At 45.6% G+C, this 22,121-nt stretch overlaps 4 protein-coding genes across 4 annotated transcripts; 3 read left to right on the top strand and 1 right to left on the bottom strand.

Moving 5' to 3' along the window:
* Positions 1-1,201: 1,201 nt before the first annotated feature.
* LOC100926671 (histone H2B type 2-E) lies at positions 1,202-1,731 on the bottom strand. Its single transcript, XM_003770728.4, has one exon. It carries the CDS (start codon positions 1,652-1,654, stop codon positions 1,274-1,276), a length of 381 nt encoding a protein of 126 aa, XP_003770776.2. The 5' UTR covers positions 1,655-1,731; the 3' UTR covers positions 1,202-1,273.
* A 221-nt stretch (positions 1,732-1,952) lies between these two features.
* Positions 1,953-2,533, top strand: LOC100922659 (histone H2A type 3). Its single transcript, XM_012550240.3, has one exon. The coding sequence runs from the start codon at positions 2,065-2,067 to the stop codon at positions 2,455-2,457; it is 393 nt and encodes a 130-aa protein (XP_012405694.1). The 5' UTR covers positions 1,953-2,064; the 3' UTR covers positions 2,458-2,533.
* A 2,104-nt stretch (positions 2,534-4,637) lies between these two features.
* Positions 4,638-5,180, top strand: LOC100923446 (histone H3). The gene has a single exon (XM_023504064.2). The coding sequence runs from the start codon at positions 4,728-4,730 to the stop codon at positions 5,136-5,138; it is 411 nt and encodes a 136-aa protein (XP_023359832.1). The 5' UTR covers positions 4,638-4,727; the 3' UTR covers positions 5,139-5,180.
* Positions 5,181-17,358: 12,178 nt separating this feature from the next.
* LOC111720951 (histone H4) lies at positions 17,359-17,851 on the top strand. The gene has a single exon (XM_023504065.2). It carries the CDS (start codon positions 17,423-17,425, stop codon positions 17,729-17,731), a length of 309 nt encoding a protein of 102 aa, XP_023359833.2. The 5' UTR covers positions 17,359-17,422; the 3' UTR covers positions 17,732-17,851.
* Positions 17,852-22,121: the final 4,270 nt, after the last annotated feature.

Consider the following 22,121-nt stretch of genomic DNA (forward strand, 5'->3'; position numbering starts at 1 on the left):
AAAGGCCTTAATAGATCTATCTCCAACCAATCATTCTAGATATATCCACTAGGAATACTAGTGTCCCTCATGTACAGTGCACTGCAAGCAAAATGTCATGCTGTTTGAGACTCCGCCATCCTAGAATACACGGTCTTAAGCCCTTTCCCCCTCTTTAGTAGCCTTATTCAAGTTTAGCTCAAGTGCCACTGGAAGGTTGTCCTGATCATAATCCCCTGAAAACAATTGCCCTCTCCCTCCGCCTCCATCCCCAGCTTCCAACTCGAAAATGTTTCTGATATTTGAGTCTTGATGAACTCTGTTCCAACCGGCCCAGTGGAATGGTTATAAGGAAGGTGCAAAAGGGCACAGTGGGTTGGTTTTGCCGCCTTAAAAATTCTCTCAATGTCCTTTTCCATTAAACCAGAAAAGAGCATCTTTTCCCACTCCGCAGCCCCTCCAACCAGCTGGGTGGAGGGTGGAGGAGAGGGAGGTTAGGGGACCAGCTCCTAGTAAACAATCGTTTGCGTAATCACGCATACCAAAAAACCCCAAAAACACAAAACCGTGCAGACTGTGATAGAACTGAGTAACAGCAGTAGCCCGAGCTGACCATCAGCTTCGGTTTTGTCCAGCCTGTCCTTTCCGCAGCCCTGGCATCTTGCAGCCTCCCCGAAGCTCCGAGAGATTGCATTTGGGTTGCGAGTTGCCAAGTCCCAAGCAAGGGAGTAGTAGCGCAGAATTTCGCAGGTAAATGCTACCGTAATCGAGACGGAGCGAGGTGTCCGAGTCTCTCCCCGGCACAGCCATGGGCACACATGGATTTCCACTGGAAGCGCAGGGAGGTCGACTTGTCAGACTATTAAGCCGGCAGCAATGCGAGCCGGTCCATCTGTGGACGGTTCGCTAGCCGCGGTCTCTTCTGTGAAGAGCAAAGAGCAAATAAGACTTGGTGCGGCTGCTCCGTGGCACCCAGGGCGGGAGAAGGGCGTGCAATTGGAGAAAGCACCCATGGCTCGAGAGCCCGAAGCATGGGTGCCCGACTACTGAGGTGGTGACCAAAAGGAAGAAGTCCCAGGAGCCCGGACCCGCAGCCCGAGCTGGCGTCCGGCAGTTGGGCAGTTTCCCACCTTTCCCTTCCCCTTCCGCCCCCGCCCGCATTTAGAGAAGCGGCAGACAACAGGCATTTAGTTTGGCGCGTCAGCTCTCCCGTTGAGAGAAGTGGGTGGCTCTTAAAAGAGCCGTTGTGTAGGTTGAGGGGCCTGGCCTTCAGGCACCCCCGGAGATCTCCATTTTACTTGGAGCTGGTGTACTTGGTGACGGCCTTGGTGCCCTCGGACACGGCGTGCTTGGCCAGCTCCCCGGGCAGCAGCAGACGCACGGCAGTCTGGATCTCCCGGGACGTGATGGTGGAGCGTTTGTTGTAATGCGCCAGGCGGGACGCCTCGCCGGCGATGCGCTCGAAGATATCGTTGACGAAGGAGTTCATGATGCCCATGGCTTTGGAGGAGATGCCCGTGTCGGGGTGCACCTGCTTCAGCACCTTGTACACGTAGATGGAGTAGCTTTCCTTGCGGCTGCGCTTGCGCTTCTTGCCGTCCTTCTTCTGGGCCTTGGTGACGGCCTTTTTGGAACCCTTCTTCGGGGCAGGAGCGGACTTGGCGGGCTCAGGCATAGCTGCGAAAGTTTCACCAAAACGCAACGACCGAAAGAGAAAGAGAGAGAGAGAGAACTGCTGAGATCGGCGGTGATGTTAGACTATTTGTAAGGCTTTCATTCAAATGAAGGATGCTGGAGTCCTCTGTTCTGATTGGACGGCGTCTAGTGAGTCCGCCCCAGGTGGGAGTGGTATATGTAAATAATGATCCCAAACCTACTTTACAATTGGCTGCCTTGTCCAAAGACGTCGTGTAACCAATCGGACAGCGCCAGTTTAGGCTACCGCCTTGCAGGATCATAGTTCGGTCTCACGCGGAAGGAAACTCATCTTTCGCCTGTCGCAACTTCTGAGTAAGTTGCTGTCTATCTATCTTATTCCTTTATCCATTTACCCGTCCTACCTACTTCCCTACGTCTTCTGCCATCATGTCTGGACGCGGAAAACAGGGAGGCAAAGCTCGTGCCAAGGCGAAGTCTCGCTCTTCCCGGGCTGGCCTGCAGTTCCCGGTGGGCCGAGTGCACCGCCTGCTCCGCAAAGGCAACTACTCGGAACGGGTGGGCGCCGGCGCGCCGGTGTACTTGGCCGCGGTCCTAGAATACCTGACGGCTGAGATCCTGGAGCTGGCGGGCAACGCGGCCCGAGACAACAAGAAGACGCGTATCATCCCTCGCCACTTGCAGCTGGCCATCCGCAACGACGAGGAGCTCAACAAGCTGCTGGGCAAGGTGACCATCGCTCAGGGCGGCGTCCTGCCCAACATCCAGGCCGTGCTGCTGCCCAAGAAGACCGAGAGTCACCACAAAGCCAAAGGCAAGTAAGCCAGCCCTGCTGACGGAACAGTCCCTGGAAATGGGGGACTCGTCTACCACGCAGAAATCAAAGGCTCTTTTCAGAGCCGCCCACGCTTTCAAAAAAAGAGCTGATAGACTTGGGCTGTTCCTGCTTCGGGAAAATCGGGATGGTTATGGGGTTATGGATACCAATACTTGCCCCTCGTCCGGCTTGGCACACTTTTTAGCTTTCGGGGACACATATAGTGCCCCAAGTCTCTCATCAAGCATTGGATTGACAAACCCGAATCTTGCTCAAGAGCAGGCTAGGTTATCTCCGCCCGGAGTTGCCGCATAGACTCGAGTCAGGGAAGTCACGGTCACAGAAAGGTTACACATATTCAGGCTGAGAAGGGAGAGTAATGTTTGCGTATTGTGAGAGGTCCAATTCAGGCCAATTCTTGATGTACTAGGGAAGTGGAAGTTCTCTTGCGAAGGTATACGTAATTGCCAAATTTCAAGTGAAGCGTTTGAAACGACTTGGGTCTCTCCTGGCTCTCTTCCTCCCGGGCTGACCCTTCCTCAATTTCCCTTGTGTTGCTGCATCATCATCCACCTCCGGACCTATAACTGCCGGGCTCCCACTCTAGGCTACACTCATTGTCTGTCTTAACTCGGGGATCCCGGTCTTCATCCCTTTCCCTGAGACTACTAGCTCCCAGTCCATAACGGATCGCCAAAGACTACGTGCCTAACTCGGGTCTCTCCCATCCCCAGCCCACTCTCGCCTTCTCGAAATGCCCTTTATTTTCGCGGAGAGAGACCATTTCGTTCCGTGTCATTTCGCATCCCCCTCAGTCACGGTGGTTCCGAATACCTCTCCCCCCATTCCACCACCCTAGTTCCTTTAAGCGCTTCCTTAAGCACCCCCGAGTTCAAATTTTCCTCTATTTGTCACCACAAACATTTCTGGCCCTAGTCCTCCTGCTTCTAGCCTCTCCCATTCATCTAGTCTCCTCTTGAGAAAGCAAAGGGCGGTTCAGTTAGATTCCCCCGAATAGCTCCTTCAGAGCCATCACAGCCGAGTCCTTCATCAGTTTCCTTTTGTCTCCTGCCTGCAACACAGGCTTCTTGATATTTCCCGCTCTGATCTCTTGGTCTTCACGCAGATCGTTCCACGGAATCTTTATTTTCATCTGAAGCTCACTTTATGAGTTTATGATCCGATTGCTCTAGCTCTTTTCCTCCTTCAATGTCTTTGTGTTTGTACAAGCTCGGGTTCCTTCCTCTACTACGGAACCCCCAATGGAAGAAACACTTCGTGGTTGGTTGTTTTTGGTTGTTTTATTTCTTTATGCTTTGGGTGACCCAACGTGTAATGCCCACAGTTCTTTGGAAAAGGCAGGCGTTTATTAAAATTTTCGGTGGAATCGATCTGAGGGCACCTATTTTCCCCATGTGTGTACACTGGCTCAAAGCTAGCTCCTCTGTAAATAAGCAGAGGGCCAACCTGATGTGAATTTAGTGACTTAGAGCCTGATATATCAGGCTCGATGGGACCTCCGAGAACCTTCCTTTCACTCATCTGACCAAAACCCAATCGAAGAGGTAAACTTGGGGTCCAACCTCAAGCCAAGAGGAGCAATAAAGAGTGCAATCTTTTTATTTTTTTAAAGTTTTTTTTTAAGTTTATGGTTTTCGTTTTGGGGTTTTTCTTTTTTTTAAAGAAAATCCAGGTTTGGATCGCGGGCCTGGAGAGAGGTGGCGAGGGGGGAAAAGGCATAGATTCGAGTAGGAGAAGACCTGGAGTTAAAGGTACTCTGAGTCTTCTAGAACGGTGGAATGGACTCCATACAGGTAAGTGGGAATAGAGAGTCGATAGAATGCTCTAAATGTGGAAAGAAAAGCGTAAATCGATCCCTCAAAAAACTAAAAGTAAAAATCAATCTCAAGGTGGAAACGGCAAAACTATTTGAAAACACGTGAATGTGAGCGAGCGCACGAGAGGGGCGCAAGGCTGGGTTTGGGGAGGAGGGCCCTAGGAAGGAAGGAAAGAAAGAAAAGGAGCGAGTAGACTGAGCCTAGAAGAAAGTGAGCGAGGGGCGGGATCTCGTTATCCAATGAAATTGCTCGGAATTTCGAGGGCGGGTAGGGTTGATTTTCCACCAATTCATTTGGGCGTAGGGCTTTCGAACGCTCCAATCAGAACGTTGTCATCGATATAAATAGAGGCGACTGCCGGGCAGTTTCTCTGTGCTCGTTTGGGTGTTAGTCGTTGGGTTGCTCTCTTTTCCCTTTCCCTTCTCTTTCCACTTACTATGGCTCGTACGAAGCAGACCGCTCGTAAGTCTACGGGTGGCAAGGCGCCCCGTAAGCAGCTGGCTACTAAGGCTGCTCGCAAGAGTGCCCCTGCCACCGGCGGCGTGAAGAAGCCTCACCGCTACCGGCCCGGCACTGTGGCCCTGCGAGAGATCCGTCGCTACCAGAAGTCTACCGAGCTGCTCATCCGCAAGTTGCCCTTCCAGCGGCTGGTGCGCGAAATCGCGCAGGACTTCAAGACTGATCTTCGCTTCCAGAGTTCGGCCGTGATGGCTCTGCAGGAGGCGAGCGAAGCTTATCTAGTGGGGCTGTTCGAGGACACGAATCTGTGCGCCATCCACGCTAAGCGCGTAACGATTATGCCCAAAGATATCCAGCTGGCTCGCCGCATTCGCGGGGAGAGAGCTTGAAACCTTCCAAGCCTAAGTAACCAAAGGCTCTTTTTAGAGCCACCCACTGTCTCACACAAGAGTAGCTGTATATTCACACACGCTGGGTCCTCTGAGCACAAACGGTGGCGTAGCGAGTGGAAAACCGGTCACTTGCTTGGTTTTCAACTCCAGCCACTCACCAACTTAAAAGACATCTTCCTCCCCTTCCCCCCTTCCTAGTCCCCTTTCTTTACGTTCCTCTCCCCTCCCCCACCCTGTGGGGCCGGGGGCTGCTGCCGCATGGCCGTGCGTAATTGGAGGATTTCATCCGCTCTTAAAGAGCCGCCCCCCGCCCGCCAGAAAAATAACCCTTTGACGTCCATAGACTGCCTGTGAAAAGAGCCCTTTGCTTAGTTTATGAGGGGACCGGGCTGAGAGCACGGTAGGGGGAAAAAGTATTCGCCGCCTTCTGAGGCTTGGCTGCCTTGGGTTTCGCAGCTTTAGGCTTGGCCATCTGGGCTTTCGGTCCCCTTCTTGTCCTTGGCCGCAAGTGCCCTTGCTCACTAGGGCTCCTCAACCCTAACTTCACGCCGCTCTGGTTCTTGGCACGCCATAGCCGGCAGTCGGGAGCGCCTCCTGAACGGCGGGAGAGAGGAGAGCGGAAGCAAGGAGCCGCCTGTGATTGGTGCGTTGTTCCTGCGCGGCCCGCCTTCCGGCCGTTCTGCCGCCATTCTGCTCTCTCCTTCGCGGTTGTTGCTTGCCCTAAAGGGGAGGAGGGAGGCGGAAGCCGCTCGCAGCCCTGCACTTTCTATCCAGAACTTTAGAGAAAAGCCTTGGGGCTCACGGCGCGTATTTTCTTGGCTCAACCTCAAATCGTTAGGTCCCAGCCTTTTCCCAAGTCCCGCAACTACACGCAAACCCAGTTGAAAGTAAGGCAACTCGCCGTGTTTCCTTTAAATCCGAAAATTTCCGCGTGGTTCCGGACACTTCTTTTGGGAACGCTCCTGCACACGCTTGGTTTTCTCGTCCGTGCAAAACCGAAATAATTTCTCGCCGCATTTGCACCGAAATCCCATTTCTATCTGAGGGAAGCAACACGGGCTCTGGTCATCCCTGCATAGGCTTTCAGGGGGAGGCGCCGCTGTTCGGGGTCCACGCGCACTCTGGGAATCGCTCGGAATTCGGGGGGGGGCGGGAGGAGAGGGGGGGGGGGGCACTTTTCTGGGCCACTAAGGTCCAATTTTAGGATTCCCAGTGTGCCAGAGAAGCCGAGCAAGACGGAGATTAGAGACCAATTTAATAGTTTATTAAATCTCAAAGAATCCAGCCAGCAGACAGCTGATCTTGCTATAGGAAAACAAGAACAATGACTCAATGGGGGAGGAACCTGGATGGGGGTAACCTTAATGGGGGGAGGCACCTAGGATGGCACAATGGAGGCAGGTACTGGAGAGGTTACTGATAGTCTAATGACGTCTAAAATGGATAGACCCTTATCCTGTCAAACATTAAGAAGGAATGATTACAGCCTAAAGATATAAAACCTTTATCTCATCAAACATTAAGAGGGAAAGGTCATAACCTGAGGCAGAGTAACTAAATAGCACAATGGAGAAACTGGGTCAGGACAGTAAAAGGGAACTGTGGCACAACATTTCACTCTCTCTTCTAACTGAATTACCTTCCTCTAGAAGGTGTTAGCACCATAATTTTGACCAACCCTATGTTTACATAGATAGACCAAATAAAAACCAAAACAATGCAAGGACTTACGGCAAGGTCAAGTCTCTCCCTGAAAACCCCAGAGTTAATCAGCAAGACACAAAGTTCCTTATTACAATCATGTCAGGTCCTCTGCAGTTGGGGAGCTTATGGACTATTCACTGTGAGTTAGGTCTGTGGTCATTCAGTGCTCAAGCCAATCATGCACCCATTCAGAGGGGCAACCCCTCCTGGGGAGAAGGGGGAGGCTTGGAGGAGCTCCACCTGTCCCTGCCCAGAGGAACAGACAGGGCTGCAGAAAGGATCAGATTTCTGAGCAGATTATGCACAGTTAGACCAAGGCAGGCAAACCCCAAACTTTTAGAGGCCCGATATCAACTACAAGGTCCTTTTAAGTACGCTGAAATACTAATTAAGGATCTGGGGTAACAGGAGTGGAGAAACAGCTCAGAGAGACTGCCAGTCCCAAGACAGGTGTCCGATTTCTGGTTGTTTCTAAAAGATAATCCCAAAACTGAGTCTGCCAGGGCAATTCCAACTGAATAAAGGATTTCAAAGTTAAAGCACAACCAGCAAATCATAGGTCAGTAAATTTAAGCAAGGAGTAAAAAAAATGAAAAGGACTCTTTAGAGGACTTCCAATTAAATCTGAACTAGTAAGATAGGGGATAGGGTAGAAGTACCTAAGAAAATATACCAGTTTCCCCAATTTCCTATTTCTTCCTCCCTTTTTTTTTTTTCGGAAAGGAATTGTCAAATAACCATCACACATAAAAATCATACATATGCATATACATAACAGACTAAAAGTCCCTCAAACATAACAACAATAGTTACACAAGTTTAACAATTTCCATCCCAAGTCTTAAACACAGCACAGTAATACAGTGAAAATTCAAACAATTCAACCACTTTCCCACCCCATATCAGTCCAAATTATATCAGGAGAAGGGGAGATGATTTTCTCAAAAGCTGCTTCCTGCTGAAAATGGGCAAAGATGCTCAGTCCAGGGAGGGGGATGGGTGGGGTATGACATGCTGACAATTAAAGATTGATCTAGGTCCCAGAAGCAAGTCAATATATCTGTAATTTGACCAAATCTAGAAACAAAAACGTATCTGACAAAGAAAAGTTAGAACAGTCTGAGATAGAAAGACTGGTCCAAAAGGACTGCTACAAGATGTTGGTCCCAGGGCTGGACAAGACTATCATCTCAAAGAATCCAGCCTTGAGCATTAGACAGCAAGACTCTTTTATAGGATAACAAGAACAATGACATAATGGGAGAGGAACCTGGATGGGGATAACTTAGTGGGGGGAGGCATCTAGGATGACACAATGGAGGGAGGTACAAGAGAGGTTACTGATTTTCTAATGATGTCTAAAATGGGTAGACCTTTATCCTATTGTGAGGGATATAGAAGACCCTTACCTATGTGCACCCTGAACAGGGACAGGTGCCCTTGGAGAAGTTTTTCCATGGTCTCTGGCTCTGGGTGAGCAACCTCCTTCCCCTCTTAGATAACGACCCGAGGCAGGGGATACTCAGTGGAAAGCAGAAATGAAGACTGAAGGAAGTAGAGTCCTGATGGCCAGCATTTGCGGCCTGAAAAGAAACATGTTCTCCAAGTAAAACTCTTGGGAAGTCTGGGGTTTATTGACTGGATCAAGGGAGACCCTGAGGGATTAGCCCTCTTAAATTTATTTTTGATGTGGACTGCTGTTGACCCCAATGATAAAGGACTTTTTCTAAGGAGGCTCACAGGTGGCTGTGGGGACATGAGGGTAACATAGGGCCTCCGCCAACACCTGGATCGGGTCCAGGGTGGTATAGAACCAGTCCAAAAATTTGTATCAGGATGTTAGCTAGGGAATTCAAGACTGAAATGAACTTCCCATATATAAAAGGAAAGAAAACTGGGAGGATGTATATCCCAGGACTATGTGGGTATATCAGACTTAAATCTGTATGTAAAAGATGAAAATAGAGTTTTGTGAATGTCTGTGTGTATGTCTGCTTTGCATTGCCTTTGTTCTGTGTGAAAAGTCAGAAAGCTTGTAAGAGAATTCAGCCCCTGTGTTACAGGCTTAGAAAAATATCAAGCTGAATTGTGGGAACTGGAATTCATTCAGAGTGGCTCAGAATGTATTGGTATTAGAATTTGGAAACTAGTTTTGGGCTTCTCAAGAAAAGAAAATCTTTTTTCCCTTTCTCCTCCTCTGTCTCTGGCAGTGGCTTTGCAGGAAGGGGGAAAGAATGGGGGAAAAAAAAGTAAAAACATAGATTGAAAGTTTGGAAAGTTTTGAGAAAATAGAAGAACAGTGGCTATCACTCCTGTAAACAAGGAGCCTGTTATCAGGACTCAGCCAGAGAAAAGAATTCTCAAGGTAAAGCAAGGATTGGTGCTTAACTCTTTCCTGATTACTACAGAAAAGATGTTTGAATGAAATATCTAGGTAGATTTTAGGAAATTTCACAAACTAAAGTACTGGTTAATTTTAAAATAACTTTAAATTGGTGTGTGTGTTAAGATTGGAAACTTTAAAATTGGAAATAAGAAACTGCAGATATTGGAAGGGAGGAATAAAAATAGAGTAAGAGTGGTAAATAGTTGAACATAGGGGCATTCTGATTTGTTGGACCTGTGGAAAAACTAGGCATACTTCTAAAGAAAAAAAAATTTTTCCAGGAGAAGAAAGAAAAATCATTATTAGTAAGTTTGTCTTCATGGAATTAGAGAACAGAAAGTTTAAGAAGGCTAAACTGGGTAATTGTTTGTCTGCAACATTTGATTAAGAGTTTGGGGAACTTAACTATATTTTAAAGAGGTACTATAATTTTGAAATTGAAATAAAAATAAAATTGAAATTTGGGGAAATAATTTTACTGTTGCCTTGCACATGTTAGATTTATTCTGAGTATAAAATCTTAAGAATTTTTTGAATATTGTGGCCTTTACTTCTGAAGAGAAAAACTTTTCTTTTTTATTATTTGGTTGGACTTCAAATTAGAAATATAGGTTATTAAACAAAATGCCAGTAGCTTACCTTAGGTGGGGGTCTTGTTTGTATCCCCCTACTTAAATGGCATGTTGCTTTTTTAAAGTATTGGGTAATTTGTAAACTATATTATCAGTTTTATGAAATTCGGTTCAAAATTAATTGTGAATCTTGAAGTTTAAGATTTTTTTAAAAAGGTGATTTGAAGACAAGGAAAAGAGATTGATTTACAGAAGCAATTAATAGTTTAAATAGAACATCTAGTCAGAAGTATTTCAGAGAAGGTTTGAGCAAGTAGGCATTGGGAGGAGAGAGCAGAAAGATGGGACAGGAGAATGAAGGTGATGTAAGAAGGATTGATTTGGGGGAAGAAATGATTTCAAGAAGAAATCAGTGGGAAAAAGAAGGAACTGGTTGGAAAGGGTAGTCACAGAGAGATGGCTATGAGATGGGATGTGTTTTTGCAGGGGGAGAGCAGCAGTGGAAAGTGGCAGCTGCTTGGTTCCTTTGGCTGAAGAAAACAAATGGTTATTTAAAGGAAAAAGCTGCTCTTACAAGATGTTAATTGATTGAATATTTGTTTCTTTAGATAAATAATGGTTATGAATATTAAAGAATATGATCAGAAATGTGGTATATAGTTTGAAAGGGTTATTTCAAAAAGCTTATTTGATGTTTTCAAGAACTTTTCAGATTCTTTTTATGTGAAAATAGAAAGTTTTAATTAACTGTATTGATGCCAATTATCTGAAAGGGACTCCAAGGATAATAGTTTTTGCCTTCGTCCTTTTGAAAATGTTTTTGTTGTGAACAATATGTAGTTTGGGATTTTTCTGTGTATTGGGTATTTTTAAAGCAAAATGATTGGTATAATATTCAAGTTATTCAAGATGCAACATCTACTTGGGTATATAAGAATTGTGTGAATTTCCTGGGGTAAATTTCTTACTGTTACTGATATAAAGTCATGGTAAATAACTGGGATTTATCTGAAACTTTGAGATAAAATTTTGGGGCTTATCATTAATGCTGTTTAGAAGTTTTAAAGCTCTACTCTCTGATGTGCTGAAGATTGAGTTTTAACTGCTTATATTATGTTATAGTTATGTTCTTGCATTTTCTCCTCCTGTGACTGATTTCTATGATCAGAACAATCGTTAATAAGAACTGTTAATGCAATTCAAAAATGTCATATCTTGCTGCTTCCAGTCTGGTTATATGTAATCATTATATCCTAAATACTTAGGCAAATAAGTATTTAGTCTGGACATCTGAATGTTACTGGATATTTGTGTCTGTGGATTTTCAGGGGTTTTTTTTAATGTTTCTAAATGATAAGAAGACAATTAACAATCGTCTGTGAAACCTAACTGCTATTTATTGGGACTATAGCCGTCTGCCTGTCCGAGTGAAGCAAACTTGTTCCTTCCCATAGGAACTGCTGGCCAATCTATACTGGCCTCGCCATATGTTGCTGCAGTTCCAGACTGTTCTAACCTTGTTAGATTTGGGGTTTTTTGTTGTTGTTGTTCTAGATTTTGGTCAAATTACAAATTATTGAACCTCTTCTGAGACATGGATCGGCCCATCTGAAGCTTAGATTGACACCATACCCATCCCCCTGCTTGGACTGAAAGCCAGTTCTTCGCCCTTTTTGAAGCAGCTCAGATTGAGACCATCACCCATGCTCCTGATGTAATTTGAACTGATATGGGGGACTTGGGAATGGTTGATGAATTACTGTTAAACCCTGACTCGGTCATCTATTACTGTGTGTTTAAGATTGTTAAATTGGAAATTGTTAAAATTGGTAACTGTTGCTTTTAAGGAAGTTATAACATCTTTATAATATCTATATCTAAATTCACTTCAGAATACGTAATTGTTTGAGGGATTTTATTTTATTTTATTTTTTTAGGAAACTCCTCCTGTACTAGTCTGTTTGTTATGTATAGGAACTTTAATTCACTCTTGGGATTTATATGTCGGATGGTTATTTAACTATTTACTTTTTTTTTAGATGATTCTTTTCCATGAGGGAAAACAAAAAGGGGAGGAAGAGATAGGGAACTAGGAAAACTGGTGGATTTTTCTCAAAATACCTAAAAGAGTGGGAACCCCCACCCCCTCTACCACCAGTTCAGATTGAATTGGAAGTCCTTAAGCAGTCCTTTTTGTTTTTACTATGCTTTAGCTTTGAAACCCCTTATTCTGTTAGAATTGCTCTGGCAGACAATTATTCTCTGATTGCCTGTTTTTAGGAAATCTCCAAGATAAAGACATCTGTCTTGGGACTGGCATTCTACAGCCCTGTAATCCCAGTTTCTTAATTGGTATCTCAGCATTTTCAATAACATTACAGTTTTGAGATCAAGACTCTAAAATTCGGGGTTTGCCTGGCTTCATGGTCTAACTGTGCATGCTCTGATAGCTCTGCTCAGAAATCTGTATTCTAGTAGCAGCCCTGTCTGTCCCTCTGGGAGGAGACAGGTGGAGCTACTCCAAGCCTCACTCTTCTCCCCTGGAGGGGGGTGACCCTCTGAATGGGCAGGATGACTATCTTGAGCCCTGCTACTCCCTATATAAGCAGAAGCTGAGTTACTTGCACAAATGACTGAAGACCACCTAACACAGTGAACTGTCCATCTCCAACTGGATTCTCTGGCCTTTGTACTGCTGATAACTCTGGGGTTGTTAGGAAGAGACTTGCCCTTGCCATAAGTCCTTGCATTTTCTAGTTTCATTTTGATTTATTTGCTTCACATTGGGTTGGCCAAAATTATGGTGCTGAGACCTCCCAGGTATCTAGGGGAGGTAATTCAATAATTCAAATATTCAGAAGGAGAGTGTGTAATGTTGTGCCTCAGTTTCCCTAGATTGTCATCTTTGTTTATTTATCTTTGTATTTTGATGTCTGCCAAATGCCAATCTGTTCTGTGATAACTGTTTCTAAGATAGTTGGTGGAAGCAATTTTTATGGTATGAATTTATTGCAATCAGTGGTATTATCCTGTTGCCACTATGTCTACCCTGTATAATTACATTTAGTAAACAGAATAGTTCCACGGTCCCTATCAAAATATTACATAGAGAAGATGCTATTAAAATGATGATTCTTCAGAGAAAAGAATGTATTAGAAGGTATTAGAAAGGGATGATCTTGATTGTGAACTTGATAAGTAACGTATAGATATGTTAACTGATTTTGAACACTGTGTAACTTCTTCATAGAGATGACAAAAATCATTTGCATATAAGAAGGGGGGAGTTGTGGGGAATAGATAAGGTGAAGAACTTACAAGAATGTATGAATTCTTTTTCTGTATTTTATATTCATTATTTCTGTGTCTCCCCTATGATCTGTATAATATGTGCAGGCTCATATCTACTTGAGCCTTGGCCAGCTAGAAACATATTTACTTAACCTGAGTTGATGACATTTATTGGTATTTGACATTTATCGATATTTAGTCTATTAGCTGGACCACTTTCTGCTTGATTAAGCCTGAAGGCCTGATTTTCTGTTTCCTAGAAATCAGGAGATTTCAGGGAAACAGAAACCTTCCATTCCAATCTCCCCAAACGGCAACAACCAATTAGATGCCTCCCCCTCCCCTTCTCAAAGCTCTCTTACTTGTAATTTCTTGTATAAAAGCTATGTATCTTTATTATTTCTTTAGCCCTCCTACCTCGAGTTTTCTCTTTTTTATCTGGCGATGGGACGGCTCATCCTCTGGAGGTTTTCAATAAACAATTTTTCTGCCTTCTACTGAGTGATCTCTGAGTGGTCATTTTGGGTAAGGATCTTCTACATCCCTCACAAACCTTTATCTCATCAACATTAGGAGGGAAAGGTCATAACCTGAGGCAGAGTAACTAAATAGGATAATGGAGAAACTGGGTCAGGACAGTAAAAGGGAAATGTGGCATAACACCAGGGGTCAGATGAGGGAGAAAATCTAGGGCTGAGTTGGGGGCAGGGCTCTACAATTCATTTCTACTTTTCAATTCCAACTTCTTCCCTGCACTCAACTGACAGATAATCTAGACTTGGGACAGTCACTCCAGGGGGTAGGTGGAGAGAACAAGCACTTGAGACTGCCTTCAGGGAGTTTACAATCTAATCTAAAGAGAGGGCAGCATACTAGAAGGAAAGGGATCCAAAAATGACCACGGTTTTAGCTAGTGTCGGGCTGGAGCTTAGTGAAATGATTGGAAAGTGTGCTAGAGACAGATGGTGAAAGACCTTGAATATCAAGTAAATAGAAAGGGTGGAGGGAGGGAGCTTTGTGAAACAAGCCTGGAAAGTGAAGGACTTGGAATATCAAACAAATGGGAGGGAAGGAAGGAAGGAAGAAAGAGGACGGGCAACTCTTCACCAAGAAGTTCTCAATTCAGTGCAACCCAACCAGAATCCCAATCCTATAAAAGGGCTCAGATATCCCTGAAAATGAGCACTAATTTGGAGAGGGGAATGAGTGGAGTCAGCAGATTCTTACAGCAGCCCAACACTTATGTCAGCAGAGAATGTAAATGTCAGGGCAGACTAAGGATCACAGACAGGAAATCCATATTGATTAGTGTGGGGAGTAAGGAAAGTCAAAGGGGTCTCTGATGTTTTGGGGAATAGCTGTGCCTCATAAAATCCAACAAAATGTAATGCTGGAGAAACTGAGGCAAGATAGAGATGAGAGAGTTTTAAATATTTTATTAAATGGAAAGTATAATTGACTGGACAGGACTCTCATCTCAAAGTATCCAGTAGTGAAGGTGAGTTCTCCATGACATATATAGCCAGCCACATGACTCGGCTACAGGGGTAGCCAAGGCAGGGGCAGAGTCAGAACACTGAGAATGGGACGTTTCAGGACTCTAAATTTGGTTCTAGCAGGATGGGGGGAAACTGGAAGCCAGAGTCAGGATGTTTGAATAACCAGAAATAAAGATATCAAAGAGGTATCAGGATAGTCTTTTGGAATATTTTAGAGGGGGTAGTGCCATAAATTCTTGAGGACAGAAGGAGTTAGGAGCCAGGAAGTCTGAACTCCCCTTTATCTTGAGTCTCACATTGACAATTTATAACCTTAGAGCAAATGGTCCTCAGTCTTAATGAAGGGGGGGGTGTTTTACAACTAAGGGGATTGAGGCAGAACAGTTAAGGAAACTGAGGCAGAGCAATTCAAGGAAATGAAGGCAGAACCAATTAGGGAAATGGAGTCAGGATAATTAAAGAAAACTGTGGCAAGACATTACTTGTCCAATAGCTACTGTGCTCCAGGCCAATATTAGGAGACCGGGATACAGAGGCTAAAGCCTTCCAAGGAATTTAGATTCTTCTGGGGAAACTGCAGAGACAAAAATTAAATTAGAGACTTGAACTAATCAGAATTCTTTAAGGATTTCTCTTAAGAAACTGGCAGCTCAAAGGAAAGGTGTTTTATTGTTGCTACTGCCACCTTTGCCGCTACTACTGCTGTTACTTTAAAATGTGCTTTCTTTGGTGTATGCCTGTTCCTCCACTCTGTCTGCTTGCCCAGCAAATTAACCCGAGTTCTCTGATTTTGCCTGTCTCCCCTCCTTCTACCCCGTGCTAGTTTGAAGTCATCTAGCCCAGGCAACATGTCCCAGAGAGGAAAGAAAACAAAAAAAATGACTTGCCCGGGATCACTGAGATTGCTATTAGGGAGCAGAGCCCATGTGGTCCCCTTTTGTCAGTCAGGAACATGAGACAGACCGCAGTTGTCCTTTTCCCAGAGTATCTGAGGAAGGATGGAAATAAGCACTTCTTAGGCAGCTGTTATATGCCAGACGCTCTACATTGTGTCATTGATCCTCATAACGACCTGTCCCAGAGGAGGCCAAGCTGTTGCCCAGGATCACACCCAGTGAGTACCCATTTCAGCTCAGATCTTGACGCCCCACGCAGAGCTCTATCCAGTGCACTACCTAGTTGGTATTCTTCACGTTGGCTGTGCCAACCCCTACTCTTTGTACTGGGGATCTGTAAAAAATCTCCCCAAGGTTCAGTATTGCTGGAAGGAGAGTTGGATGGCAATCACTTCAGCCCAGCAACTCATACTTCCATCAGTACCCTCTGAGCTTTCCTAGGTTTGAAGGGTTCGGCGCTTTTCTTCCATCCTCCATTTTAGTAGGTAACCCCTGTCCAAACATCTCTTTAATTTCCCACCCGACTGCACTCTTCTGAATTTCTCTGTCCTACTTGGAGCTGGATGTCCCATCATCACCCCTCCTCATCCCGTTGGTGTATGAAGTTACTTGTTAGAGGGGGGCAGGGAGGGCCGGGCAGGACGGAAAATACACTTCTTGAGGGCAGAAACTGTTCTTTTTGCTCTTCTCTGTATCCCCAGAGCTGAGCCTGACACGCACAATCAAGAAAATAAATTTTATTTATTAATAAAATTCGAGCCCTTGCCTGAGTGACTGACTGATGGATTCACTTTAGCTGTGAAATGCGAAGAGGAGCGATTGTGCTTCCCTGTTTACAAGGTTCTAAAGTCCCAGGGCTTTCCAGCAGGCCCGGCAGCGAGGCGGCCCAAGGAATAGAAAGCCAGGCTGAAGTCGGGAAGACCTGAGCTCGAACGGAGGCTCAGGTGCTTCTTGGCTGTGTGTCCCTAGGCAAGCCCCGTAACCGGACTTCTCTCAGTGTTCTCATCTGCAAAAAATGAGCTGAAGGAGGAAATGGCAAACTAGTCCAGTGCCTTTGTCACAAAAACCTCCAAAGGGTCACGAAGGGTCGGACACGACTGAAAAAGGACTGTACAAGAGTCTAGTAGAGAGAGGGGCTCTGTTGTGTTTTGTTTTAGAAAGGGTGTTCGGGTGCGGGGTGGAAGGCTGCCCCTTACCTTTAAAGCCGGCGTTCTTAAATTTTCCCCATACTATCCCCTGGGCAGTCTGGCGAAATCTATGCACGCCGCGGAATAATGTTTTCAAGTACACAAAGTAAAAGAGGATTAGAAAGGAAACCGATTAAGTAGAAATGCAGTTGTCAAAGGCCTTAAAAAACCAAAAAGTCAAGGACCCCCGATAATAACCCCTGCTTTCAAGTTTAAATTGCATATAAAGGGAGCCTGATCCTCCTCCATCCGTCCCTCTCCCCCCCCCCCAAAAAAAAAAAAATCTCCGCAACATATTCCAACGACTGGAAATGTAAACTTTTCACACTACGGTGTAAAACCACAGGGGCATGTAACTTGAAAAGGGGAGGGCCAAGACTAGCCCAATAGGAATAATTTAAATTTAAAATCAACACCTATCAACGCTTTGCAAGAATGGCTTCCGAGTTTAGAATGAAAAAATGAGAAGCTAAATCTTCTTTTTCTGAAAAGCATCACCCGCCGTTCCTGGGAATGAAATAAAAACCAGTTGAGGAAAAAGGGCGCGCTTGCTATTCGGGATTGTCTCTGTGCTCCTCCCTGTCCTATGAGGAAGAAGTCGAGGTCCGAGGGGAGGCGGAGCCTCAGAGGCAGTTTCCCGCCACCTCTTGCTGCTTTCAAAGAGGTCCGCCCGAACCTTACATAAAGAAGTCCCGCAGGCCGCCTTGCACTGTTAGATTTTCCGTTTCCAAACGTTGCTTTCAGCCATGTCTGGTCGTGGTAAAGGAGGCAAAGGGCTGGGGAAGGGCGGCGCCAAGCGGCACAGGAAGGTGCTGCGGGACAACATCCAGGGTATCACCAAGCCTGCCATTCGGCGTCTGGCTCGGCGAGGGGGTGTCAAGCGTATCTCGGGGCTGATCGAGGAGACCCGCGGCGTGCTGAAGGTCTTCTTGGAGAACGTGATCCGCGACGCCGTCACCTACACGGAGCACGCCAAGAGGAAGACCGTCACGGCCATGGACGTGGTCTACGCGCTCAAGCGCCAGGGCCGCACTCTGTACGGCTTTGGCGGCTAAGCGCTCCTGCCGGGGTCGAACACTGTCCGCTTGTCGTTGCCCAAAGGCCCTTTTCAGGGCCACCCACTTTCTCACTTGGGGGAGCTGTGCCCCGCCTTTCTGCCGGTCTTTGTCGAGGGCCTGGATCCTGGAAGCGGGAAGGGGGGTGAGTTCCACCAAAGACCGCGGGGCGGGGGGAGGAGGGCAGAGAACTGGGTTTTGAGCGGTTGGGGAGACCTACCCCAGTAAAAGGCATGTCCGCCACGCTACGGGCCGCGGTTGTGCAATACTAGGCGTAGAAAAGGCAGCGCGGCCGCCGGCCTGGCTTCGGGGAAAGGTGAAGGCCGCTCCGATGCAGTCGAGACTTAGCCTGCCGGTTACCCGTTCTTGGTCTTCCGGAGAAGAACGCTTTTCCTGTGCCTTCCGTCGGCCTGTTTCCAGCCCTGTTAGTCGCCTCCATCTTTCAGTTTCGCACAATCCGACGAAGACGCGCTCCCGCCTCAGGATGGCTTTTACCTTTACGCGGTTATTTTTCTGAGGTGGGGGCGGCAGGAAATGGAGCACCTCGATTCTAGGGGATACAAAAGGCGAGAGGAAACTAACGATGCCCTGAAGTTTTATTACTGAAAGGAACAACGCTTATTTGCAGTTTCCGAGGTCACCTCTGGGTCAGCCCTGAAAGGGTAGGTGCCGCTAAGCACACTGCACGCATTTCAGCGACTAGCTCAGGGCTCTCCGGTGGGAACGAGGCTAGTTGCTCTCACAGGGATCCGCGGCCCGCGGGCCGGACGCGGCAGCTGAGGACGTTTATCAAACCCTTCATCCCGAACTATGAAGTTTCTCTATTTAAAGGCCCACAAAACATAAGTTTTTAATTTTGCTATAGTCCGGCCCTCCAACGGTCTGGGCCAGAGGGAACTGGCCCCTGTTTAAAAAGTTTTGAGGGCCCTGCTAACCATTTCACAGCTGGCTACGTCCATGGATATCGCTTCCGAGTCAGGAAACCGACTCTGCTGCCTGGTCCATTCCACTTAACTCATTTCACCTCCTGGGCTCTCGTTTTCTGCAGTGACCGATAGCTCAGTCCTGTAATCAAACCTTTCAGTGGAAGCCTCTGCTCTAAATGCCTAAGAGACATACATATCCAGATGGAGAGGTCCCATCAAGTCACATGACTTGTTGTTTATCAGAAGAGAAATTGGGGTAGGGAACCTCACACCTCTTGCAATAGCTCCAATAGCCACTTCTGACTAGTCCTTCTTTCTTCCCACTAGCAATGGGATAGGCTCTTAGCATCACCTGCCACCACTGTTGCCATTGTCTCCAAGTAGTTCTATCTCCGGGACTTGCCTTGTGAATTGGTACTCTTGGTTTCTCTCAGGGCGGATCCATGCCAATCATTAACCCCCCCCCCCCCCACCCAGCAACTCATTCATACATCAGTCTGTCTTTCTAATAGATCCAATTCCCAACACAGTGAAAAGTGGCTCCTTCAACTGCCTTTAACGTGCTTAAAAGCCACAGTGAGCAGTCAAATGAAAAGTAAATGGTATGAATTGTCTTGTTCCCTGACAATGTCAAAAGATGGAGAGACACAGACAGATTCTGCCCCTTTTTATATAGGAGCCTATGCTAATTGTAGAGATCTCAACACAGTGCCACACTGTGACCTGTGCCACTGAGCTCCTTGGTTCCATATGGAAATAAAGCCCCCAATTTTGCCGTTTCTAATAAACAAGTAGGGAGGGATGGGAAAATTTTTCAAGTCAAATAAAACCTGTCAAGAATCTTAGTGCCACATCATCAGAGGACTCCTCCAGTCGGACTTTTTATCTAGAACATCCCAGGCCCTACACCACCCTTAACTTGGCTACACTCTTTACCACCAAAGTCTCTTCCTGCCAAATCCTTAAGGGCTGCAAAAGGCCCTAAGAGAGATCATTACTCCTAAAGGTAGGGCAAAGGGTACTGCCCAAAAGGTTGGCAGTGCTTTTGCTCAAGGTGTCCTTGGAGAGGTGTGGATTCCAAGAATAACTCTACCACTCACTCTTGTTGCTTAGATTCTCCTGATTCCTCCTAGTTCCCTCAGGTACCCTACAAATACTGGCCTCTTCTGTTATCCAAATCCTACAATACTGTCTAGGGACAGCTCTGGTGCTACTGACTCCACGAATCCTTTGGATTATTCCAGCCCATATTCTTATGTGTGTGCGTCCTGCTCACACAGTCCATTGCTTATTGTAACTCCATGAGTGTAAAAGTAACTCTACCTAGCCCTAAACTGTTATTAGTGAAACTTGCTATTTGAGATAACATCTCTTGGGACTGTAACTGATAATTGTTTTGAGTTTTGAATTCAGGTATGAGTGTCTGGTGGATTCCTAAATCAGTAATTCACCATTTGAGAGAAATGCCACAAGCAACTGAAGGATGTGATCTTGACCTATTACAGGTGGAAGTCTGTATCTGGGCAAAAGCTGGGAAATTCAAACTTTGGCCTAGCCTAAATTGGAATCCTGGCTCAGTTTCCTCATTGTATTCCTTTGAACAGGGATGTTTTCCACCCGATTATTCCTGAGTCTGGCTATGAGGTTTTGGAATTATTGTCAATTGTGACTCTCAACTGAAGTCAAACATAGCTAAGGATGCTTTATCCTGCCACATATGGACCAGTTTGATGATGTTATAATTATGCCTCTGCTTTTTTTTTCCCCCTCTTACAGCAAATTTCTAGCCAGGGGTCAACAAAAGACACAGGCATAATGCAAGCACGTAATAAGACTTGACTGTTTTCAGTCTTAATGTGTCATCATTCCATATCCCAAGGATTGGAGGAACTGGTCTTCAGGCTAGTCATCTGCCTGTTAACTAGATGTACATATGTCTGTGTGAAATAAGGTCCTTATCTTATGTGTGTCAGAATGGTGTAAGAATAATAATACAACTGTTTGTACTCCCTGTTGTTCTATTGGATGAATTGAAGCTACAATGGAAATATTTTCAGGGTGGTATCTTTCAGAAGAGAATTTTAGGGCAATCAGTTGTTTTAGAAGGATATAACTTAGGGAATATTTAGAGTTCTATCTATGGAAAAGTCAATTTTATTCAGGTTTATTACTAGTGTGTCCGGTATTCTGGGATAAAAACAAACAAACAAAAAAAACACAGTTTTTTTCCCTTACACACAACTTATTTAATGTGTACTGTTTTGGAATTAAATAGTTAAGTACCCTGCCACTCCTTTTATAATTATAATTAGACCACAGCCAGCCTCTTGTAAGTAAATTCATTTGTGTGAACTTGAATGTAGGGCTGGAAAGTCTCTACCTGCAAGAATGTTGTGACTTATGTTTTTGTGTAGAGGACTGAATCCTCAATAGCATGTGATCCTCCTAAAGGAATTGGGAATAGAGTAGAAACTTTTGAGAAAGCAACAAGATCACCCAATCCCATATGTTAAATGTTAGTGATTTTAATGGGACATAAAAAGACTTAAATTCTTTGAAGTTCCAGGTAAACTCTGGGTTCCTACTTTGGTGCTCCCCTTCTTAGCTCTGTAATGGAGAACTGTGAGGTTTGAGCTAGTTTTCACAACATAAGCCAGTTATGAGCTTAAGAAAATTTGAGAGACTGTGCCAGCTTGTATTGACTTGTATCTATTCTGTAAGGGATTTTAGCAGGGACATCTGATGAGTCTCTGCAAGTAACCTGAAGACAGAAAAACAATTCTGCAGATAAGCTGCCCTTGAGGACAAAACAATTTCTATAGTGCCCCATGGAAAGATATTCCAGAGGCCAAACAACGACATGGCATGTCTGAATTCCAGGATGAAATTTGCTGATCAAATGAACATTGGTAGAGGATCAACGGTCATTGTTGTACTACCAAATACCAGGTGGAAAGAAGTTGTAACACCTGTGGTAATTTTCTTATTGGTCCTGTTATTTAACTACCTGTGCTCATATTGTTTTTGCAGTTTGTGCTTACACACAGTTTGTCCTGATTGTACCCCAAAGGGCCCTAAAAACCCAGTGTAGAGCTGCCCCAGGGACCTTGCAGAAGATACTATGTATGGGTAGCTTCCAGAGATGGAGTGTGGGGTCCTGCTTGTTAAAAGCCATGGCAAAGACTTCAGAGATGGAATGTGAAGTGCCTTATTGGGATGAAAGCAATGCCAAGAGGGGTGAAAGCTATCACAAGGACACAGTGTTTAGCAAATAACCTTGTGTGTGTCTGGGAACTCACCAGCCCACAGCCTTGAGTGTCTGACCATCTAGCCACCTGTGCTGGCCTTGCACCCAGGTTCTGGAACCAGGCCCAGTTCCCAAGCAGTAAATCAAAACGTTAGCCAAACTGCATTGATGTATACATAACGCCTATAGCTCCTCCTACCTTTGTCTTATTTCTATG

This window comes from Sarcophilus harrisii, chromosome 4, assembly GCF_902635505.1.
Source record: "Sarcophilus harrisii chromosome 4, mSarHar1.11, whole genome shotgun sequence".
Classification (NCBI taxonomy): Eukaryota; Metazoa; Chordata; class Mammalia; order Dasyuromorphia; family Dasyuridae; genus Sarcophilus; species Sarcophilus harrisii.

Excerpts from the sequence above, each read along its gene's own strand:
- LOC100926671 (XM_003770728.4), bottom strand. The coding sequence starts at position 1,654 with ATGCCTGAGCCCGCCAAGTCCGCTCCTGCCCCGAAGAAGGGTTCCAAA.
- LOC111720951 (XM_023504065.2), top strand. The coding sequence starts at position 17,423 with ATGTCTGGTCGTGGTAAAGGAGGCAAAGGGCTGGGGAAGGGCGGCGCC.
- LOC100923446 (XM_023504064.2), top strand. The coding sequence starts at position 4,728 with ATGGCTCGTACGAAGCAGACCGCTCGTAAGTCTACGGGTGGCAAGGCG.
- LOC100922659 (XM_012550240.3), top strand. The coding sequence starts at position 2,065 with ATGTCTGGACGCGGAAAACAGGGAGGCAAAGCTCGTGCCAAGGCGAAG.